Genomic DNA, 18,590 nt, shown 5'->3' on the forward strand with positions numbered 1-18,590 from the left:
TGGGAACTTTCCCCTATTCCTACATCACTCACCCTAGGGCTGGTTTACTTCTGAAGGATTAAATAAACTGCTTTTTAGCAGGGTACATGTGCCAGAAAATTCTCTGGAAGAGGACTGTATTGTTCTGCCCATTAAACTGAAAAGGCCCTGGACATCTGTTATTCCAAGTCTATAAAAACAGTTACCGTGAAGACAATATATCAAAGAGGTCTGCAAGACCAAATTTACTGGGTATTATTATTAATACTGAAAATAGATTTTAGTTCATCAAATAATCCTAGATCTGGTAAGAACTTGGCTGCTCTCAATAAAGGCAAAAATAGTATTTTCACTTATATATATTAACTGTTTTGCTTCTTTTTTTTTTTTTTTTTTTTTCTGAGTTCCAGCCACAGTTTATAACTGAAAATCTGTTGTAAGTTTACAAAGTTTTGGCATTATGTATTGTCTCTGCACATCAGAAGACTCCCAAGCACATCAGGAGCTGGAGAAAATTCTCTAGATTTTGCCTATCAACTCAAGGAAAGGAAACTCTTTTCCCAGTGACATGAATCAGGCAACACTTCCATCCAAACCAGCAAATCAGAATAACTACGGGGTTTGTTTTTTGTTTGTTTTAAGATAAATAATCTTCATTTGGCCAGCAATAAATTTTTAGCTGGACAAGATGCTTTTGGTATCCATTACTCCCTGCCTTCCTTATCCGACATTTTAAATTGTTTTGAATTTGTGAAGTAAATTCCCTAAGGGCTGTCCTGCATTTTCAAAGACAGATTTTATTAATTGAAGACAACAAATCACTTACAGAAAATAATCGTAATGTAGGAAAGGCCTAGGCAGGGTTGTACTCTGAAAATCTCTCTGTAATTGTAGCCCTTTGAGACAGGCATAATCAATTAGAAGTGGTCTGATTTTAAGCAGTTGCAGGCTCATTACATTGCATTCCCATTTCTGTTGATGAAAATCAGTTTCAGCCCATGGCCTGGAACTCATATACAGCACTTCCTGGGGCCTCTTAGATAAACACATCAAGAAACCATTTTATTTGGATTTGTCCTTCACCCTTTATTCATTGAAACAACTTTACAAATCAAGATTAGAACAGAGAAAAATTGGCTTATAACCAGAGATACATATATATGAGTAAGATATTTAATCACGTAAAAAGTATCAAGCTTCAGTTAATAATTATTCCTTACAGAACATTTAAATGCGAGACTAAAACCATTAATTTTTAACTGCTGAGTTTAGTCTTTCTCTTACTGCGTCATGGGACGCTCAGGTTCTATTTAATATAAACATATTACTCCATCATTTCAGAAGGGCTTCTGCCTGTAAGATATAAAATTGTCCCTAATGCATCTTCAAGTTTTCAAAACTATACTTCCAGTCTAAGTTTCTACTCTCTGTAGGTATTGCCTGCAATATATCATTTTAAACCTATATAGGAATGAAACTTCTAAGCAAGACAATACTAACTTACTATCCCAGAGCAGAGACAGTCTGCAAAAATAGTTGCTTTCCTTTACAGAAATTGTACCTTACAGCAGCCAGGTTTGGAACCATCCACATGAGCTTTGAAAATAAATTAATCCGCTACAGTCAGTAATCCAGCTGCACCATGGTGTAGTCCCTCAGGTTTAAAGGGCTACTCATAAATCAGAGGCATTAAAAAAAAAAAAGGGGGGGGGGGGGCAGGGGGGAAGTTTTCTGGTGTGGAAAGGTCCACAAGAGACCTTGCAAATGTGCAGCAATTGTCTAGAAACCAAAACAGACAAAAAACCTTAAGACAACTGAAACAGGAAAGAGACTGACAAAGGAAATGTAATGCCCACTAAGTAGGCAGATGAGGAGCACTCACCTGGAATACTTGCTGTTCCTTCATAAAAGAAAGTATAAAAATAGAGTTGAAGGGTGAGCAATGAGAATAATCAGCAGCAGAGGGAAAAAACACTGTATGAATAGAATACAGAAAGACTGGAATGATTCTTGCTACGAGGGAGAGGAACACAGAGGATCATGATTTTAAGAAGATGATCTATGTTTAAAAGAGGAATACTCAAATGAAAAAGAAGAGTGATGAGCCCAACTATGGTTGAAGGGGCTTTGGGAATTGTTTTTGTTTATTTTGTAGATGTGATAAACAGCAAGACTTTTAATGTATTGCAAAGGATAATCACTAAGGCAAATGGCATATCAGGATTTAATAAAGTTTATCTTGCATGAATAACAAAAATAAGTATATGTGTGTATGTATGTGTATGCATGTGTGTATGTATATATATAAACCTAAGAATTACTGATGGTAGATATAGCTTACCCAAAAGAAACATGAAATACCTCTGAAAAACACTTGTCCCTAGGGACACGCTAACCTTTATACAGGGGGTGTGACTTCCTGTCTATAAAGCTGCAGCCCTTTCCTAGTCACAGAAAGTGATGAGTACCTACAGAATGAAATATAAGGTGCAGCATCATCTGAAAGTTTCCTTTATTGAACAGTATATCTTGGTATCTGGGAGCCATGAGAGGAATGACTCTTCAGAGGACATGAAAGATCAGACCCATGTCCAAGAGTCACTGAGAACCCTAATCATCTTCCTCTGGTAGAGTGGAACCCACCTGTCCTGTATTTTCTTTATTTTTATGCTTCTGTTATAAGGGCTAGATTCTGCATCAAGCTATCTGAAGAAGCTAATTTCAGACGTGTTCATCACCAACTCATTTCCCTATTATTATCACTATTTGAACTGTGCAGTTCAAGAAAACGCACAAATAGCAATTATGGAACTACTTCCATCAAAGGTCTAAGCAAAAGGAATTGGGTTTAAAATTAAGAACAGCCCCCAGGGCACGACTCTCTGAAATAAAGAACAGTTCCAATGACTTAAATGCAGTGTTAAAATTAGTCTTCAAGCATGTTAATGAAATGAAAGAACTATTCTTTAATGGTCTTCCTGGACTGACAAGATAATGTACTACTCACTTGTTAATAAGAAATGAATAAAACAGGCCCACAAGGAAGCTAGTTACAGCTGAGCAGAAGTTGCCTAAATATGGTCACACTTGAAAGGGTATCCCTTCCTTTGATTTCCTTATTGTTTTCAGTATGGTTTGTATTGTTGCAACCACCACTCTGTATCATTAAACCCACTGTTCTTTCTCACTTCAAAAAGTTGACACTAGTAAAGAATCAATATGAAAAAAAAAAAAAAAAAGAAATTTAAAGACTATCTCAGAGTTGTTTCTTATAGAACTTGTAAACATCACCGTTTCCCTGCAACACTTTCAGGTGTCTCATGAGGGATCATCTCTGTGGCATTTGGGAAAGGCTTAAGTAGCAATATTCCGCTGCTTGGATGTTGTATTTACAACCTCAGATCAGAAAGACATTTTGAATGCTGGAGGGGATCTTTTATATTGTTACCCAGTTCTAGGATTAGGAATATTGCAAGGTCATTGCTTCAAGCTTTGACATGGAGCTGTACCTCATTCTTCTCATCAAGAATCTCCAGGACTAGCTCTAGCTCTACAGAAGGTAGAATAAATGTCCCTTTTATATCAAGTACCTAAAGGCTCCAGAAACCGTAAGTACAAGTAATGTGTTATTGTTTGTCCAGATTTAACAGAACTCATAAGTTTCCCCACACATATTCCATCCAACTAACAGAACAGTACATTTTACTTGCCTTGCTTCTGAAACTTCCCCAGGTGTGTACTCAACATCACAAGGACATCAAGATAGGCAGCTCTGGTCACCAAACAAGGATTTTGCCTAGAAAAATCAAATTACTGAAGATTAAATCCTTGCAACATCCATGCTCAGAAAGAACAGTGAAACACACCAGCTTGGTGTGTCTATTTTCCTTAATTAATTAAGATTAACTACTGATCAAGTTAGACGGCAGATGCAAAAAAATTAGACCACGTTATCTAAGCTTCACCTCCTGGTCCATTCTGAACGACAGTCTCCCTAGCAGAACATCCTTTCTCTATCCATTCTACCAAATCACAGTTTATACATTTCTTTATGATTGGATGGATCAGCTTGCCCTAGCAATTAGCATGTCTTTGTTTTCCTTATCAATAATGTATGTAATTAACAAAAATAAGTCTTCAGGTCTTACTGTTACAGTTCTTTAAAGAGAAAATAGGTACCAGAGGTACCTATCGCATCTTTTTAATGGCCATAGTTCTCTCACTATGCTGATTAAGATCACAGAGGCATGCATGTTTTTAAAATTAGCGTGTTTTTTTTTTCGAAACAAGAATATTGGAGATTTTTTGTGTATAACGCAAATTGCTAATAAGCTACGCTTTGGTCTGCCTCTTCAGGTCACAAGTACTAGACATTTTCTCAACAATTAGAGAAGTAAAAATTGGGTTAAAATCTTCATTCTTCTTTATACTGTTCTCACTGTATGTTTCAGCCAGGAAAACTTTTCTTAAAATATAACAATATGTGAACAAACAGGAAATCGAGTTCAAAACACAGAACTTATCCTGATGAGTCCAATGAGACTTGCACTAAACCAAAAACTTTTAGAATCAAGCAGCACAAGCTTAAAGTATGACTAATTCTGTTTGGTATTTCTTTTTTATTTTATCTGGCACTTCCTTTGTATGCTTATCTTGATGTTTGAAACTCTTTAAAAAAAGTTTTAATTAAATATGTTCCAACCAACATTCTCAACTCTGTAACATCTTTAAAATTCAAGAAAACACTTTTTCAAGTAAGATAAGTGATCGTGACTTTAAAATGAAAGGTCTGAGGTTCTTGTGTAGCAGTTTGGCAGCTCCATTTGCTTCTGGAGAGTTAAGCTATGATCCTGTTAAAAAAGACAACTTTTACAAGAACCCTTGGTTCTCACCTTCAGTTATAAACTCTGTAGTAAGTCTAAATTACTTATGCTTTATTTTATGGCCTACAATATTAGGCATTCCTATAATACATAGCAGACTACATGCTACCAGGATCTCTTTTTTCAAAAGGTTTTTGCTCCTTTTGCATAAACAGAGACTTTTTAGACACTTTTTTTCTGCGAAGCAGACATGAATCCCCAGAACTTCTCCTTGTTCTCCTCTTACCACTCACCTTAGAGCGCAAGAGTTAAAAACCTGCCTGCAGAGAAGATGCACATCAATAAGAACCATAAGGCACCAAAGCCATTCTAATATAGCCTATTTTTTTAAAAGCTCTATTAGGAAGACTTCAGTTTTATCCACCCTAAGTGAACCTCTTCTGTATCTGCGGCATCCAGTTGTTACCCAAGTTGTTATCTACAAATCTGGATGAAAACAGTACCAAGAAATAGAAGGTTAGAAGTTCAGCCCACAAGAGGATGACAGATCAGTCAAAGACTTAGAAGAACAAGAAACCAAGAGAAAGAAACTCACAAGTACTCATAAAATGGACTAAAGCAGTCATGACAAATTTCAATTAAGATGAGAAACATAATGGGCTTTCTGCACTTCAGCTCCCTTGAAAACCAGAACTCACTTCAGTCAGTTCACTGGAAAGAAAATTTCCAACATACAGACTGTGTGCCTTGGGAAAAACATGGTTGACAATCATTGCTGAAGAAGTGACAAGAGCAATACTGATATGGTTTTGTGTTCTAGTCCAGCTTTTAAGCACTTACAACTTCATTTTGAGTATGCTCATATGCATGTTTTGATTTTGAAATGAGGCTTTTCTAGGACAAAAAATGCCAAACGTTTGTTCTTGGCTGGCTCCATTGCTCCGGTGATGCTAGGGAATTCTCAGTTGTATGTGCCAGACGGACACAACAGGAAATTCAATTTTCCAAAACCAAGACATTTCAGTGTTGTTCAGACTGTAGCAGAAACCTCAGTCTTTAAGACAATCAGACTTTGATTTGCCTAACAGACCTGACAGCCAAAAATCACACAATGAATATTTCCAATGATGCACTACGCAGTACTTAAGATGACCTGTTCTTGCAAAACTTCAACAATGAGAGTGGGAAAAGTACAAGACGTTCCTTTTTTAACACATACTCAACTAAAGGGGTGTTCTCATAAGCAAGCTTTGAGGAAATATGTCTCCAAACAAGAAAGTCACAGCAGTAGTAAGGGTGGGAGCTCCAAGCATCCGGAACAGCGTTCCTTTTTTTTGGTCCAAAACACAAAAATCAGTTCATTTCTCTTCCAAACTGGATATTAATAGAAACAAATACATTACATCCTTGCTTCAGATGATAAACCATACGTGACTCCCAGAGGGCAGAGCTAAAGATGGTTAGGACTCTCCTATCTAAGGGTATGTTGACACAGAAACATACAATGGATAGCAAGACAGTATTCACACTACTACATATACATCCTAATAGCAGGCTAGTGATTTCAGTGCAGAGATCCATACCTCACTAAAGTAACACCTGGTCTACATTAGCAAGTAGGTTGGTGGAACAGCAGATCTGTGAAGTCAAAGTACTTGTACAGAAGACCCAATGGCCTCCCTACATACCACGCCCAGATGCATTGAAAGATGATTTTCAGAAGTTCACCAAAAAACAATACTGCAGAATATTTAAGCATATCTGACTGAAGAGAGGTAAAAGGCTGGACGCCCCAAGTACCATGTAAAAGGGAGCCATTATCACAGATTAGACCTGCCAGGTGGAGGGGAAGATGACACCTGCAACTTTTAAAAGCACAAGCAGGGAAAGAAAGGATTACTGCTTAGAAAAAACAAGACCCAGTAGAAATGTTCTTCTAATTTAAGGAAGGAGGACAAAACAAGGACAGGAGAAGCTGCTGTGTCCCTACTAGATCATCACAAAATACCACAGAAGAGACAAGGTGACTGAAAGAACACATCAAAAAAGTTAAAGGGACTAAAGGTTTTAAAGGGACTACAGATATTTTTTTTAATTCCTCAAAGCTCCAATCAGACAGTATCTTCAGTATGGGGGGAAAAAGTGCTTTTAAAAACTATTATTTTAGGTAGGTATGGCTGAACAGTTGACAAATCTGAAAATACATGCCAGTTTCCATACCCTTAATTTTGACACATTGTAGCAGATTTCTGGATTTGATCCTGAAAACAGAAGTCCAAACCTAGCCAATTTCTTATCACTATTGCAGAACAAGTAATTGGGGATAGAGCAGACAGACTTCTTTGCAATTCCATTTTGAATTGTGGTATGTGGATATAAAATTAGAAAAGTGTTGAAGTCATTGGCAGGAGAAAACCTTTTGTTAGTGGTTAAGAGTCTAGGGATTTCTTTTGAGAGAAGAAAGTTAATGGAACTAAGTAGTCCTTTTGAATTCACAAGGCTCCTGTTCAAATGCGTTTGAAGAGGCCCAGGTTAAGCACTTACAGAATAATATGTGACCAGAGTAACAATAGCTATTTGTTTTCAACAAGGAACTGCCTGGTAGGTGAATCAGGAAGCATACACTTCAGGAGATATTCTCTCTCTGTAGATGTAAATCAGAATGGGCAGGTTCAGAAGTTCCACGGGCAATGCTGCGTCTCACTCTAGCTGTCTTCGGCCACCTACAGTAGCACTGGGACTGCTTTAATTTCTGTCCTGCCTTTATTGCCTTCAAGCACCGCTGATTGCACCTTAGGTCTGCTTAACATGGAATCCATCCTAGACTCTCACAGCTTGGAGCTCTGCAAATATTATTTTTTAAAAGTTTGATTCACCTTTTATAGTTAAACCATGCTGAACTTAAGGTAGTCATTGGTTTGTTTATTTTGGATGGCAGATCTGATGCAAACCAAACTGGCATTTCTTGAAGAACTCAGCAACATGTGGTCACAGACCTCCTGTGTACCCTGCTCGCACACACGGTTCCTACGCTGTCAGGAACACATGGCTTGACTTCTAAAATTCATTTTCTCTTGTATGACTGTTTATTTTAAAGAGGATTAGCATTAATGAATTATGGATCAAATTACCTTCTCTTCCAAGGGAAACAACAAGAAGCAAAGAACATGGAAAGCTCACTCAATTCTGTCAGAACTCTGGGAAAGATTTAAGCAAACTAAATATGAAACCTTGCTCCTCTAACCACTAAGGTTTGCAGAGGCTCTTAAACATAATTTCTACTCATTACAGGACACCATTTATAGTTATTTACATTTCTATATAGAAACAAGGATGCCAACACACCTTTATGTAACGCAAGTATCACAGATTTTTTAATGCAAAACTTCTGCAGATTCTCATTCTATAATCAAGCCCCTAATTTTCAGCAACATCAAATCAGATGACTTTAAAATATGGTAACTATTTCCCTCTTGGCCACTCCTCTTCTTACAAAGGAGCATTCCCTCACTTGGAAATGAGCAGCAACAATAGTAACACTTATGTAACAAATTAAATTTATTAATAAGACAAATACAAGTCACTAATTTTGAAATCAAAGCTGGTTTTGTTAATGTTTATAACTTTTAGTCATTCTAGTCAATATAAATTAAATGTTTTCCAAAGAGGTGGTTTATTTTCCTCATGTTTTACCTCATTAGGAAACAGATGTTGCAAAACTACTAGCAGAACAAGCACTACAAATATACAGCAACTTAAAATACTTACTAAACATTTAACAATATAAAAATCAAAGCATATTTGCTCAAACTCTTGATGAGCACTTACAAATTTCAAATGCCACCTGCCAATCAACGCTGAAACTTCTCTCTCATGGATTAGTTTAGCTATAGGTATCTTAGTGTAGTTAGCTATCTTAGAGATATATAAAAAATAAACTTCTGTAAAGGTCTCAGAAAAGCTCTTTGTTTTGAGGTCTCCAAGTTCTTAGCAGAGCCTGAAAGATTTCAAATCTTTCAGCCACTGCTGCTTTATGAATACAAACCAATCTTATTTGTCAAATTGGAATATAACTTTATTACATAACTAACAAAACAGAATTTCCTCTTAATAATATGTAACACATACATCACAGTTTTGGTTAGAGTAAAACAATACATAACTACACAGAACGTCAGCCAACTTGTTTTCAGAGTCGAGTGTTTAAATGACTGTTAGCTGCTTCAAATCTACACATTCAAATTGGCTACTCTCAGCTCCAGTCTTTAAAAACTGTTAACAAGATTTGGCTCATAAATCAAGCTGACGTTAAAATTAGATAACTTACACAGCTGCCTACAAACCCCTCTATTTTGTTCAAAAACTGCATGACACACTCCTAAGCATCAGGGCAAAGAAGCCAGTGCTGGCAAGATTACTAGGGCAACTCTTTCAAATCCTTTCAACTCTTTCAATTCATAGTTGCCTTGTGAACGAGAAATGTCCTTAAGACTTGCCTGACTACTTTAATTTCATTTTCCAAAGTGATTAATTAATTCAATAGGCAGTCTACTCCTTCTCTAGTATTAAATAAAGAAGTCAGTGTAATGCTGTATGTTTCTGAAGCCTTTGGAAAGGCTGAAAAAGGCCTAAATTTCCTCGAAGATCTTTTCACAGGATCAAACTTATCAATAGTATTTTAGGAAGAGCCTTGTATTAAAAGACAAAGAAAACCTGTAGTAAACTAACCACCACTCTGTTCTTTAAATAACATGTTGTTGTTCAAATAATCCCTCAGCAACACCTATTAAATTGTATATTTTATCTGGCAGAATATAAATCACCCTGCTGGTGTTGAATTTAAACACTAAGTTCTTCTACTTTCTAACTCAGTATTACATCCAGTTTTTCTTTCCAAGAGATAAATCAAATTGGTTTCCTAAACATCATATTCTAGCTAATACACAAGACAGTACTGCAACTGAGGCTAGAATTTCACCTTCAGCTCTAGCATAAATGTAGGCAAGAATTAGAATGCTGGTACTTGGGGATGGGGTCTATGCAACTTCCTACTCTGAGTTTTCCAGTGTGCCTTTGCCTTCCATAATCTCAACAATTCAGGCTGGCATACTGGCAATTAAATTTTGGGTTTACAGTGCATCTTTCCCTCCCTGTGAACTTCCAAGTTTAGTCCTTCCTGAAGAAAGGCAAATCTCTGCAGAGTCTTCTTTCTTCTGGTGGCCAGATTCTTCTGATACACAATTCTGACAGCAATTGTATCAGCTAAAATACCTCCTAAACGCACCAAGAAGTGCGCCTTCTGTGATGTTTGAGTCTTGATACAACCAACTCTACCTAATCCTTTGGAGATTATCCATAGGGGGGTTTATCTTTGGAGGGTTTCTGATGAACCAGGCCAAGCTGGCCTTGTACTGACCACATTTTAACTGCAGAGAGATCTGGAAAATGATAATTTGTCACTCATGGACATGACAAAGCTTAAGGAAATGACACCTACACATACAATGAGCAGCTACTAAAAGATTAAATCTCCGTTGTTTTGGTTATTAGGTTTCAAATTCTGCAGTATTCTTAAGACTGAGGTTTTTTGGGGTAATTTGTTTAGAAAGCAACCTTCATATTTTAATATATTTTTTCTCAAAACCCACATCTGTAGCACTGAATCAACACGCACAGCCTTCCTCTTGTCTTCTTGAGAAGACATTAATAATGGATTTAATTTTTAAACTTTGTCCATAGCATTTTTAATTATGTAATACAAAACCAGCACATCAGTGAACATCACAGCCAACAGACCTACATATAATGGAAAGCTTTTAAAAAAAAATAATAATGAAGCCTACACTACCAAGTAATCCTTGTTGAGTTCCTGGAAGCACAGGAACACCCGCACAGAAATACAAACATCTAGTAACAGTGCATCTGCTTGCCTACTTGGTGCTGTTGACATCTTCTTGGAGTAATCACCATGTACACAGCCCCCTTAACTTGCCCCTTCTATATGACCAGCTCATAACACACTATAGCAGACATCTTTTCCAAAGGGAAAGTTGCCATTCTGGTGATTTAAGTTTTTCTACCACCACCATAGTTGGACTATTATGTTGCTGTTACTTTCCCTGGTAAAGGCAGGTAATTTATTGCTTCAGAAAGAAGCTATACTAATTACTTTTCATTGTGATACACCAAGAACATCCTGAGTTTCAGCTATTAAGAAAAACTAATTTGTGCTCTGGCTGTCCTTGGTGAATGATACTGAAAGGTTGTGTTTTGTTTGTGTTGTTTTTAGCATACCGGATTGATACAGTAATACTGTCTGTTCTCTTTTTTGTTCTCTTAATGAGAACCACATGTGATTGCTTAGCAGCATCCTAAAATACATACAGGTCAAACTAATCCCATGTGCAAATTTAATGAATTTTACACAATAACATCAGGGGGTTTGCCTATAAAGAGGCAAACTACTTAAACTCTTTTGTTTATTTATAGGAAAGCATTTTCAGATATGAATGAGGATTTATGTCCAAACCTGTAACTGCACATCGTTCATGCCTGAATATTTCACTGGTTGAAGGAACCATACCTTAAACAATCTTACTGAATTCTTACTACTCCCTGTATGTTCATATTTAAGTTAGGAGTGTACCTGTGAACCACAGTCAAATAATGTTTTATATTATGCAAAGTACATCTTTCAATTCAGGCTGAAGTTTAAACAGCTCTACTGATACCTAAAGCAAGTGTTACAAAACAAGCAATCACCAACAGCCTAAATAAACAATTTGTAGCTGTGTTAAGGATAATGTTACCAAAACTGGTGAAAGAGTGGACTTGGAGCAGCACAGAAACCTGAATTAGCCTGCTAAAAGCACTTAAGATTTAAACGAATGCCTCCAAGAATACATTTATGAACAATGACGTAACTGTTATGACTGCTCTCAAAAACAAAGACGAACCAGGCTAAATTGGGCTCATGGGCCAGAAAGTGCAGGTTAATAAATTACCTTGGTGCACCTGATGTGCAGTAACCATTCATACTGGTATGCTTTGCTTTCAGCTGGAACAGGACAACAAAAATTCCCCTTGATGTTTTGTCTAAGTGCACACACATGAATTATTGCTCCAGCCCTGCTGACAGAAAGTTAACTTTTCAATCAGAAACCTAGTAAATAGACTTCCATAGAGCCAGGCTCAGTCATTAAAACTATTCTGCAATTTTTAAACTGAGCTTTATACTGCATACAGATCACTAACGAACAAAGTTAATTAACTGCTATTCTCAATGTCTAGGTTTTAAAGACAGATATGGAAAAGTGGAAAAGCTAGAAAACAGGAAGATGCCAATGGCAAACACAGCCTTGGAAGGACGAAGTTTGTCTTGATGCAGTGGAAGAAGCAGCAGCAAGGGAACTATCTGAGGAGGGAGACCACTCTGCCAAGGAGGATGATTTTACGTTCTCCTCAACTGTTGCCCTCTTGCTGGTTTGAAAGTACAAGGCTGCCTTCTTTTCAGCTCCCAAATAATGTTCCTCTTCCAAAAACAGAGGCTGGCTGCAAAGTTTCAGAGAGCCATGGGCATCGCACAACGTATCTAGATAGGCCTGCCAGTGCCACTGTTCTGTTTTTACTAGCCTGCTCACTAGAAATGACTGCAGTCTCTCCTAATGGGCAGTGAGAAGAGTTAGGCATATTTAGGTTAAACTCTAACTACATTCCTGCTTTCCACACAGGTGGCCTAACTGCATCTCAGATTAAGTTCCTTCTAGGAAGAACCCAAGACTGCTTGCCTGTTGTCACTCACTTAACACAACCAAAAGTGTAGGTGAAGAAGGGAACACTACATGCTTGAGGAAGTGTCAGGACCATCAAACTTGGCAAGTTAATGTACTCTGTAGTGTTCTGAACCACCAGTGAGATTTCCCTCATGCAAAGCAGCTACAGCTGAATCCCCCTAGAGTCAGCCTGGAGAAAACTGAGCAGCAAGTATCTCAGCAGACAGTGAATCTGGTTTTGAGTTCAACCCTGGAATAACTTTTGCATGTATTTGTTGTCTGAGCTTGAATCTTGTGCTCCTACATCAGGATCTATTTGTATTTTTAACAGTCCCATCCATAAAGGAGAAACTACACAGCAGCACTGCAGAGAACGAGCTGTTTGGGTGATAGAGCTGAGCGTACACCTGGCAGGCAGTCACTTCCAGGCAAACTGGTGACTGTTTGCAAAATGTAAAGCCAGTTGGTTTGATACAAGGCTGTTCTACACAAGTTCATTTCAAGAAAGCAGCCTTCTTAGAAGTGAACTTTCCCAGTACAGACAAGCTGTCCGCTAAGAAATGGCACATGGCTAGAGGTTAGCAGAGTATGTTATTTGACTTCTGGCAGAACCTCAAAGTCTTTTCCCCCTCCTGTGGTCTCAGTAAGAAGGAAGGCAGAAAAAAAAAATAAATAATCCAAAAGCACTGGAAGACAGCATCCTACAGCAGAGCTGTGCAATGACATGATTTCACAAATTTTCCAATACCAATATTTTGCCATGCCAAAGGCTACAAATGAAACAAGACAGATATTTCCGGGACTTCTGTACAACAAATTACCAGCTCCAAAGGCTGCCCTTTCAGCTTTCTGTATTTGTGAAGCAGAAGGCATCTAGAGTTAGTCTTGTAGCTCCTTGGTATGCAGTTGAGCTAAAAATTACTTCTTTTTTTTTTTTAATTCATATGAAAGAGCTTTGAACTCAAAGGCTTGCTTGATATATTATTTTTTTTTAAAAGCTTTCACCAGACTATTTCCATCACTTCATTCCATCACCTCAGCTCTCCAACAAAACAGATTTAATGTATTTTTTAATTTTTTCTCTTCTCAAACATCTCCCTTAATGGCAAAGAATACAATAAACTAACACCAGTGGGGTGTGGGGAAAGCAATAACATTACTAAGCCACTTTAACAAACAAATGTATTCTAAAACAAAAAAAACCCACCAAATTAAGTATAAATCTGCAAGTAAAGTGAAAAGTTTTGAACACCACCTGGAGAAAAGGATGGAAGGCAGTTCTACTTCACCAAAACACCAACCATGGAAATACTAACTTTTTGAGTATTCAGAAGTAGTATTTTGAAGATGTAAAAAAATCCCAAACCTCAAGGAAGGTGGGAGAGAGATTTTCTCTGATATTCGAATACATGTTAGAAAGGAGAAAAAGCATGTCCCATTAACATGAGAAGTCTGCCTTCAGAACAGAGAAAAAGTGAATGTTATATGAAAATCAGTTTGGGGAATCTGAGACATTATTTTACACTCTAAAGCAAAATCAGGTGGGAGAGTGGAAGAGGAAGAAGAGATTAGTATATTATAGGGAACTTGCAATAGTTTCTTATTCTAAACTGATAAAAGGAAATTACATTCTGGCCCTGAAAAGGTAAAAAATCCCCACCCAAGTAAACAAAAAAAACCCCATCCAGTTCAGCATACAGCTGAAGAACAATAATCTTTGCTCCAGACATATATGCATGACAACTGAGCCTCATTTTTAAGAGCTACTTATGCAATCCAAGATGTTGTAATTCAAGTTTCTCAGAGACATTTGTTCCATACAAAGGAGGTACAAAGAAAGTACATGGTTGAAAGAACACCAGCAAGAACTTCACAGAACTAGTACAGAAATGCGAATGAAGACTGCTGTTTGGAAATACCTCCTCATTTCCCCAAATTCACAAAACATTTTCCTGTTATTTTAACTTTTTTTTTTTTTTACCCATAAGAATGGTAAGTGCCTCTAATACTCTCACTGCACTACAGTACTGGTGACACGCTAAGTCATTTTCTTACGAAAACGGGAGAAGAAACAGATGAGGATTGATTAATTTTTCTGTGCTACTCACTCTCCTTGTCTGAATTGTAAGAAGGTATGACTGCCTGTGGACCAAGGGCCCTCCCAGCCCCCACCCTCTCTGACAGCGACCAGTAGCAGATGCATATCAAGAGGTCTTAACAACAGAGCATGCAGGAAGTGCTGGTTTCCTGATACGCTTTCCCAACATCCAGAAAACTGCACAGACTTAGTGAGTTTCACAACCCAGTTGCCAAGTAACCTTCCAAAACTCCTTTAAAACAAGAAAAAAAGCCCCAACAAAAACCCCTAAACCCACCGTTCATCACAAAACAGTTGTTCAGCTCCACAAATAGAAACAGTAAAGCTGCTCACTGAATGCTGGAGACTGAAACTACCAGAAAATACCACGTATTTCAATATGTTTGTTTGTTTGGGTCGTTTGTTGGGGTTTTTGTTTTGTTTTTAAATCACATCACACGGATCACATTTATCTCAAACAGAGGTGTAAGAAGCAAGCAAATTTTTTCAGCTTTATTGTTTATTGTAGTGTTAGGTTCAAAATATATTTGGACCTAAATTTGGTTGCCAAACACTTAATGGATATTTTACTTGCTTTATTTAGACTTAAAAAAAAGAAAGAAACCAAGAAAAAAAGAGAAAAGAGAACACACCTTAGCTCAAAGTGTAGGTACAGACGTACACTGGAAATTTACAAAAATGGCTCCTGCCTGTAGAAAAATCCATGTCTTAACTTAGTGTTGCAAACCTCTATGCTCATAATACAACATTTTACTATCAATGGAGAATGAAAAAAAGCGTTACCTATGGCATTCACTGCATAATCGAGAATTCATGAATGTGAAAAGCAGGTGGAACAAACTGACAAAATGGAAATGTGCTACTGAGAGAGGGTTAATATTAGCACATACAGCTGTGGCTTTTCACAGGCAAACAAAAGAGAAAACACATCTCTTTAGGCAAATACCTCTACCATGTACTGGGATTGCTTAGAGCCTGAAAACACATCCCTTATGGAGATATTACAAAAAGAAAATAGTCTGCACAATAATGACTCATGATTAGAAAGGGCCAGTTCTGAAAAAATACTTTGAAAAAACAGAATTTATTTTAAATCTGTAGTGAACAGAGCGTGGCCCACACATTTGCTGAAGGAGAAAGAGGTTTGAACTATATAGCACTAGTATCTTCCTGTAGAATTTGGTCTCTAATGTTTGGGTGTTTTTCTTTTCAATCGTATCAATGGATTTAATATAATTAAGTAAATTACCATTCTCATTTAAAGTCTTAATGCTTATAAGTCAAAAGGTCCACCAAATTCACCATGATGTCTCCAACTGGGGCAGACAGCAGATGCACATGAAAGAGAAGTGTATGACTAGGGATACTTGCAAAAAAGTAAATAAATAAATAAATAAAAATCTCAACCTTGAAGGCTGCTGAAAAATTTTTTGAGTCAACTGTGATATCTACATACTTAGTAACTTTACTGGGCTTTTCTTTTATAACTCTCTTCAATCGTGTTATGAATTCAGGTAGGTTTCAAGTAAACAGTACCTTGCATCATGGAATTCATTAGCTAAACTAAAATTGCATTAAAAATGCCATTTTTTTTTTTCTTTTAAATCTGCCACCTTGCATTGGAAGGGCTGCTAATTATTGCTCCTTTCCATATGACTCATAATATTTTTTTCCATGACATCCCTCACTTGTCCTTCCAGGCTAAAAAAATGACAGCCTATTTAGTAATTTCTCATCTAGAGACTAATTAAAACTTATTTTTAAGTCTTTTTATTGCTCCTCAATTCTATTGTCTTATTTGGGATTTACACAATACTCAACTACATAACATGGATTAATACACAATTATAACTGTGTTTTCTGTTTTATTCTCCATTTAAAAAATTGTATTTGCTTCCTCATCTCTTGGACTCTACCAAGAAGTAGAGGGGTATTTTTCTAACAAAAAGTCTGCTCACTGACCAATCTTTCCCCAGGTAAAGTCCAGACTGCTTTGTTCACGTGCATCATTTCACAATTATTTACACCAAGTTTTACCTGCTATATCATCATGCACTCCCTCAGGAGACACTTCTGTAATTCTCAAAGATCAACTGTATCTTTGTTTCTCCAATTTAGTTAACGCTGAAACCCACTAGCCTCCCCCCCCCTTCTCTAAATCACTTATGATTTTGCTTCTGATGATCACAAAGCAACAAGGCTTTATTGAGGATCCACATTAGACCGCGTTAGTGACCTCCATCCACTATGTAAACTGTACTCTGGAATATTTTACCCAGTTATTTATCTGTGGAAGGACTTGTGCTCTCTATCCACAACTAATTCCTTAACAGTTTTTGTGGAAATTTTCAAAAACAATTGATGAGGTCAAATAGATTTAAAAAAAAAAAAAGTGTTTCTTGATTGCAGTATGTAAGTCATCTGAAGATTCTTTTACAGAAACCTAAGGAAAATGTTACAATTTTAGATTGTGGGCAGCTAAATACTTCTGATGCTTTCAGCAATTGCTATGACAGGTTTTTTTTTTTGTAAAGGTCAAAGTCAGAGAAAATAGTAACACAAAAACCTCGAATATGTGACATTTTTCTCAGCCCAGAAACAACATTCATCCTTTTCTCAAAAAGCCTCCTTCTGTAGGCATTTTCATTCACACTTATTTTTTGTAACAGACTGGACTATAAAATTTAGCTGAGAATGAACTAAGAGAAGACTGAAAAACTGTAATGCACACAGGTAAAGCACACCCATATTTTTTCATCCATTTTGGAGAAGAACAACCACAACATCCTGATTAAAAACCAACAAGAAAATAAGCCATTTGAGTTTTACATGTTTCTAGAGAAATAAATCTGTCCATCTTAACAAAATTATAAATAGTTAAAACAAAAACCCAAACAATTAGACAAGCCTTAAGTTAGTAACCTAGGTGTATAAACATCTGTATCTTGTGTTTTATCTTACCTTTTAGCCAACCACAATTTGATTCCTATACAGGTAATGATGTCATTCAGATCCTGCTGAAAGTCTGAGCTAACAAGCTGGTTTGATTCGAAGTATGACTGCAGCAAGTGAAAAACCTAAATGAAAAAAAAAAAAAAGAAAAAAAGAAAAAAGAAAAAAGAAAAAGGTTGAAACTAGAGTTTCTAGTCACTACTTTTCCTCCAAGTAAGTAAGATGAAAACAGCCACCTGCAAAATGAGCAACTGTTGCTCAAGGAAAAATATGTATTCGTTTGGCATAACAACAAATGGAAACCTTAAACTGCCTATTCTTTAAAATTGACTTTTCACATAAGCGAAAAACAAAGCACAGAAAGTGCTGGACAATGTTAACCTCCATGAAGTGAGCAGAAGCCAGCCAGATGAATATCACTTCTACTGGCCCTTAACAACTTAAGCATCCCTCAACTTTCAACCTTTTAGCGGTGCCATCTTGCTCCCCAGTGCCAGCATAACTGTCTGTGCAGCACAGTGACACCTCACAACCCACACACCGAGCAAAGAGCTTTTTAACGGCACTAGCATTATCATCTATAACCACTCTGAAGTGCTGACAGAAAAGTACCCTGCCCCCAAGATCCTTCTTTCAGGGGTCCAGTCCAACACAGTGGGCAGCTGGGTTTCACAGAGAAGGGAGTTGCTCACACCCTTCCCTTCCAAGGACAGAGAATACCGAGCTCCTGCACTTGGGCTGTTTCATATAAAAGCATGGTAGACACGTTCTAGCTACCATGAAGGAAAGAATTCAAGATAGCAAAAATCTGTACGTAGTTTTCTGGTCAGATAGTTAACAAAGCAAACAATTGCTGCTCTTACAGACTTTCGTTTGCTATTTAAAAACTGGTTTTCCATGGAGTGCTGAATATATAGAAAACTGTTAAGAAAAAATTGAGTTAAAAAAGATGCATAGCCACCTAGA

General features: G+C 37.1%; 1 protein-coding gene across 4 annotated transcripts in view; it reads right to left on the minus strand.

Annotated features, from left to right (window-relative positions):
• THADA (THADA armadillo repeat containing) overlaps positions 1-18,590 on the minus strand; it is a 168,987-nt gene that overhangs the window by 44,288 nt on the left and 106,109 nt on the right. For 3 of the 4 annotated variants that reach the window (XM_051614144.1, XM_051614146.1, XM_051614143.1), the window contains 2 exons: positions 17,634-17,749; positions 3,690-3,775 (listed from right to left, as the gene is read on the minus strand). In XM_051614144.1, the coding sequence (XP_051470104.1) occupies positions 3,690-3,775; positions 17,634-17,749 (202 nt within the window). The remainder of the gene's footprint in view (positions 1-3,689; positions 3,776-17,633; positions 17,750-18,590) is intronic. The other variant, XM_051614147.1, reaches the window with a different exon arrangement.

Source organism: Apus apus, chromosome 3, assembly GCF_020740795.1.
Source record: "Apus apus isolate bApuApu2 chromosome 3, bApuApu2.pri.cur, whole genome shotgun sequence".
NCBI lineage: Eukaryota > Metazoa > Chordata > Aves > Apodiformes > Apodidae > Apus > Apus apus.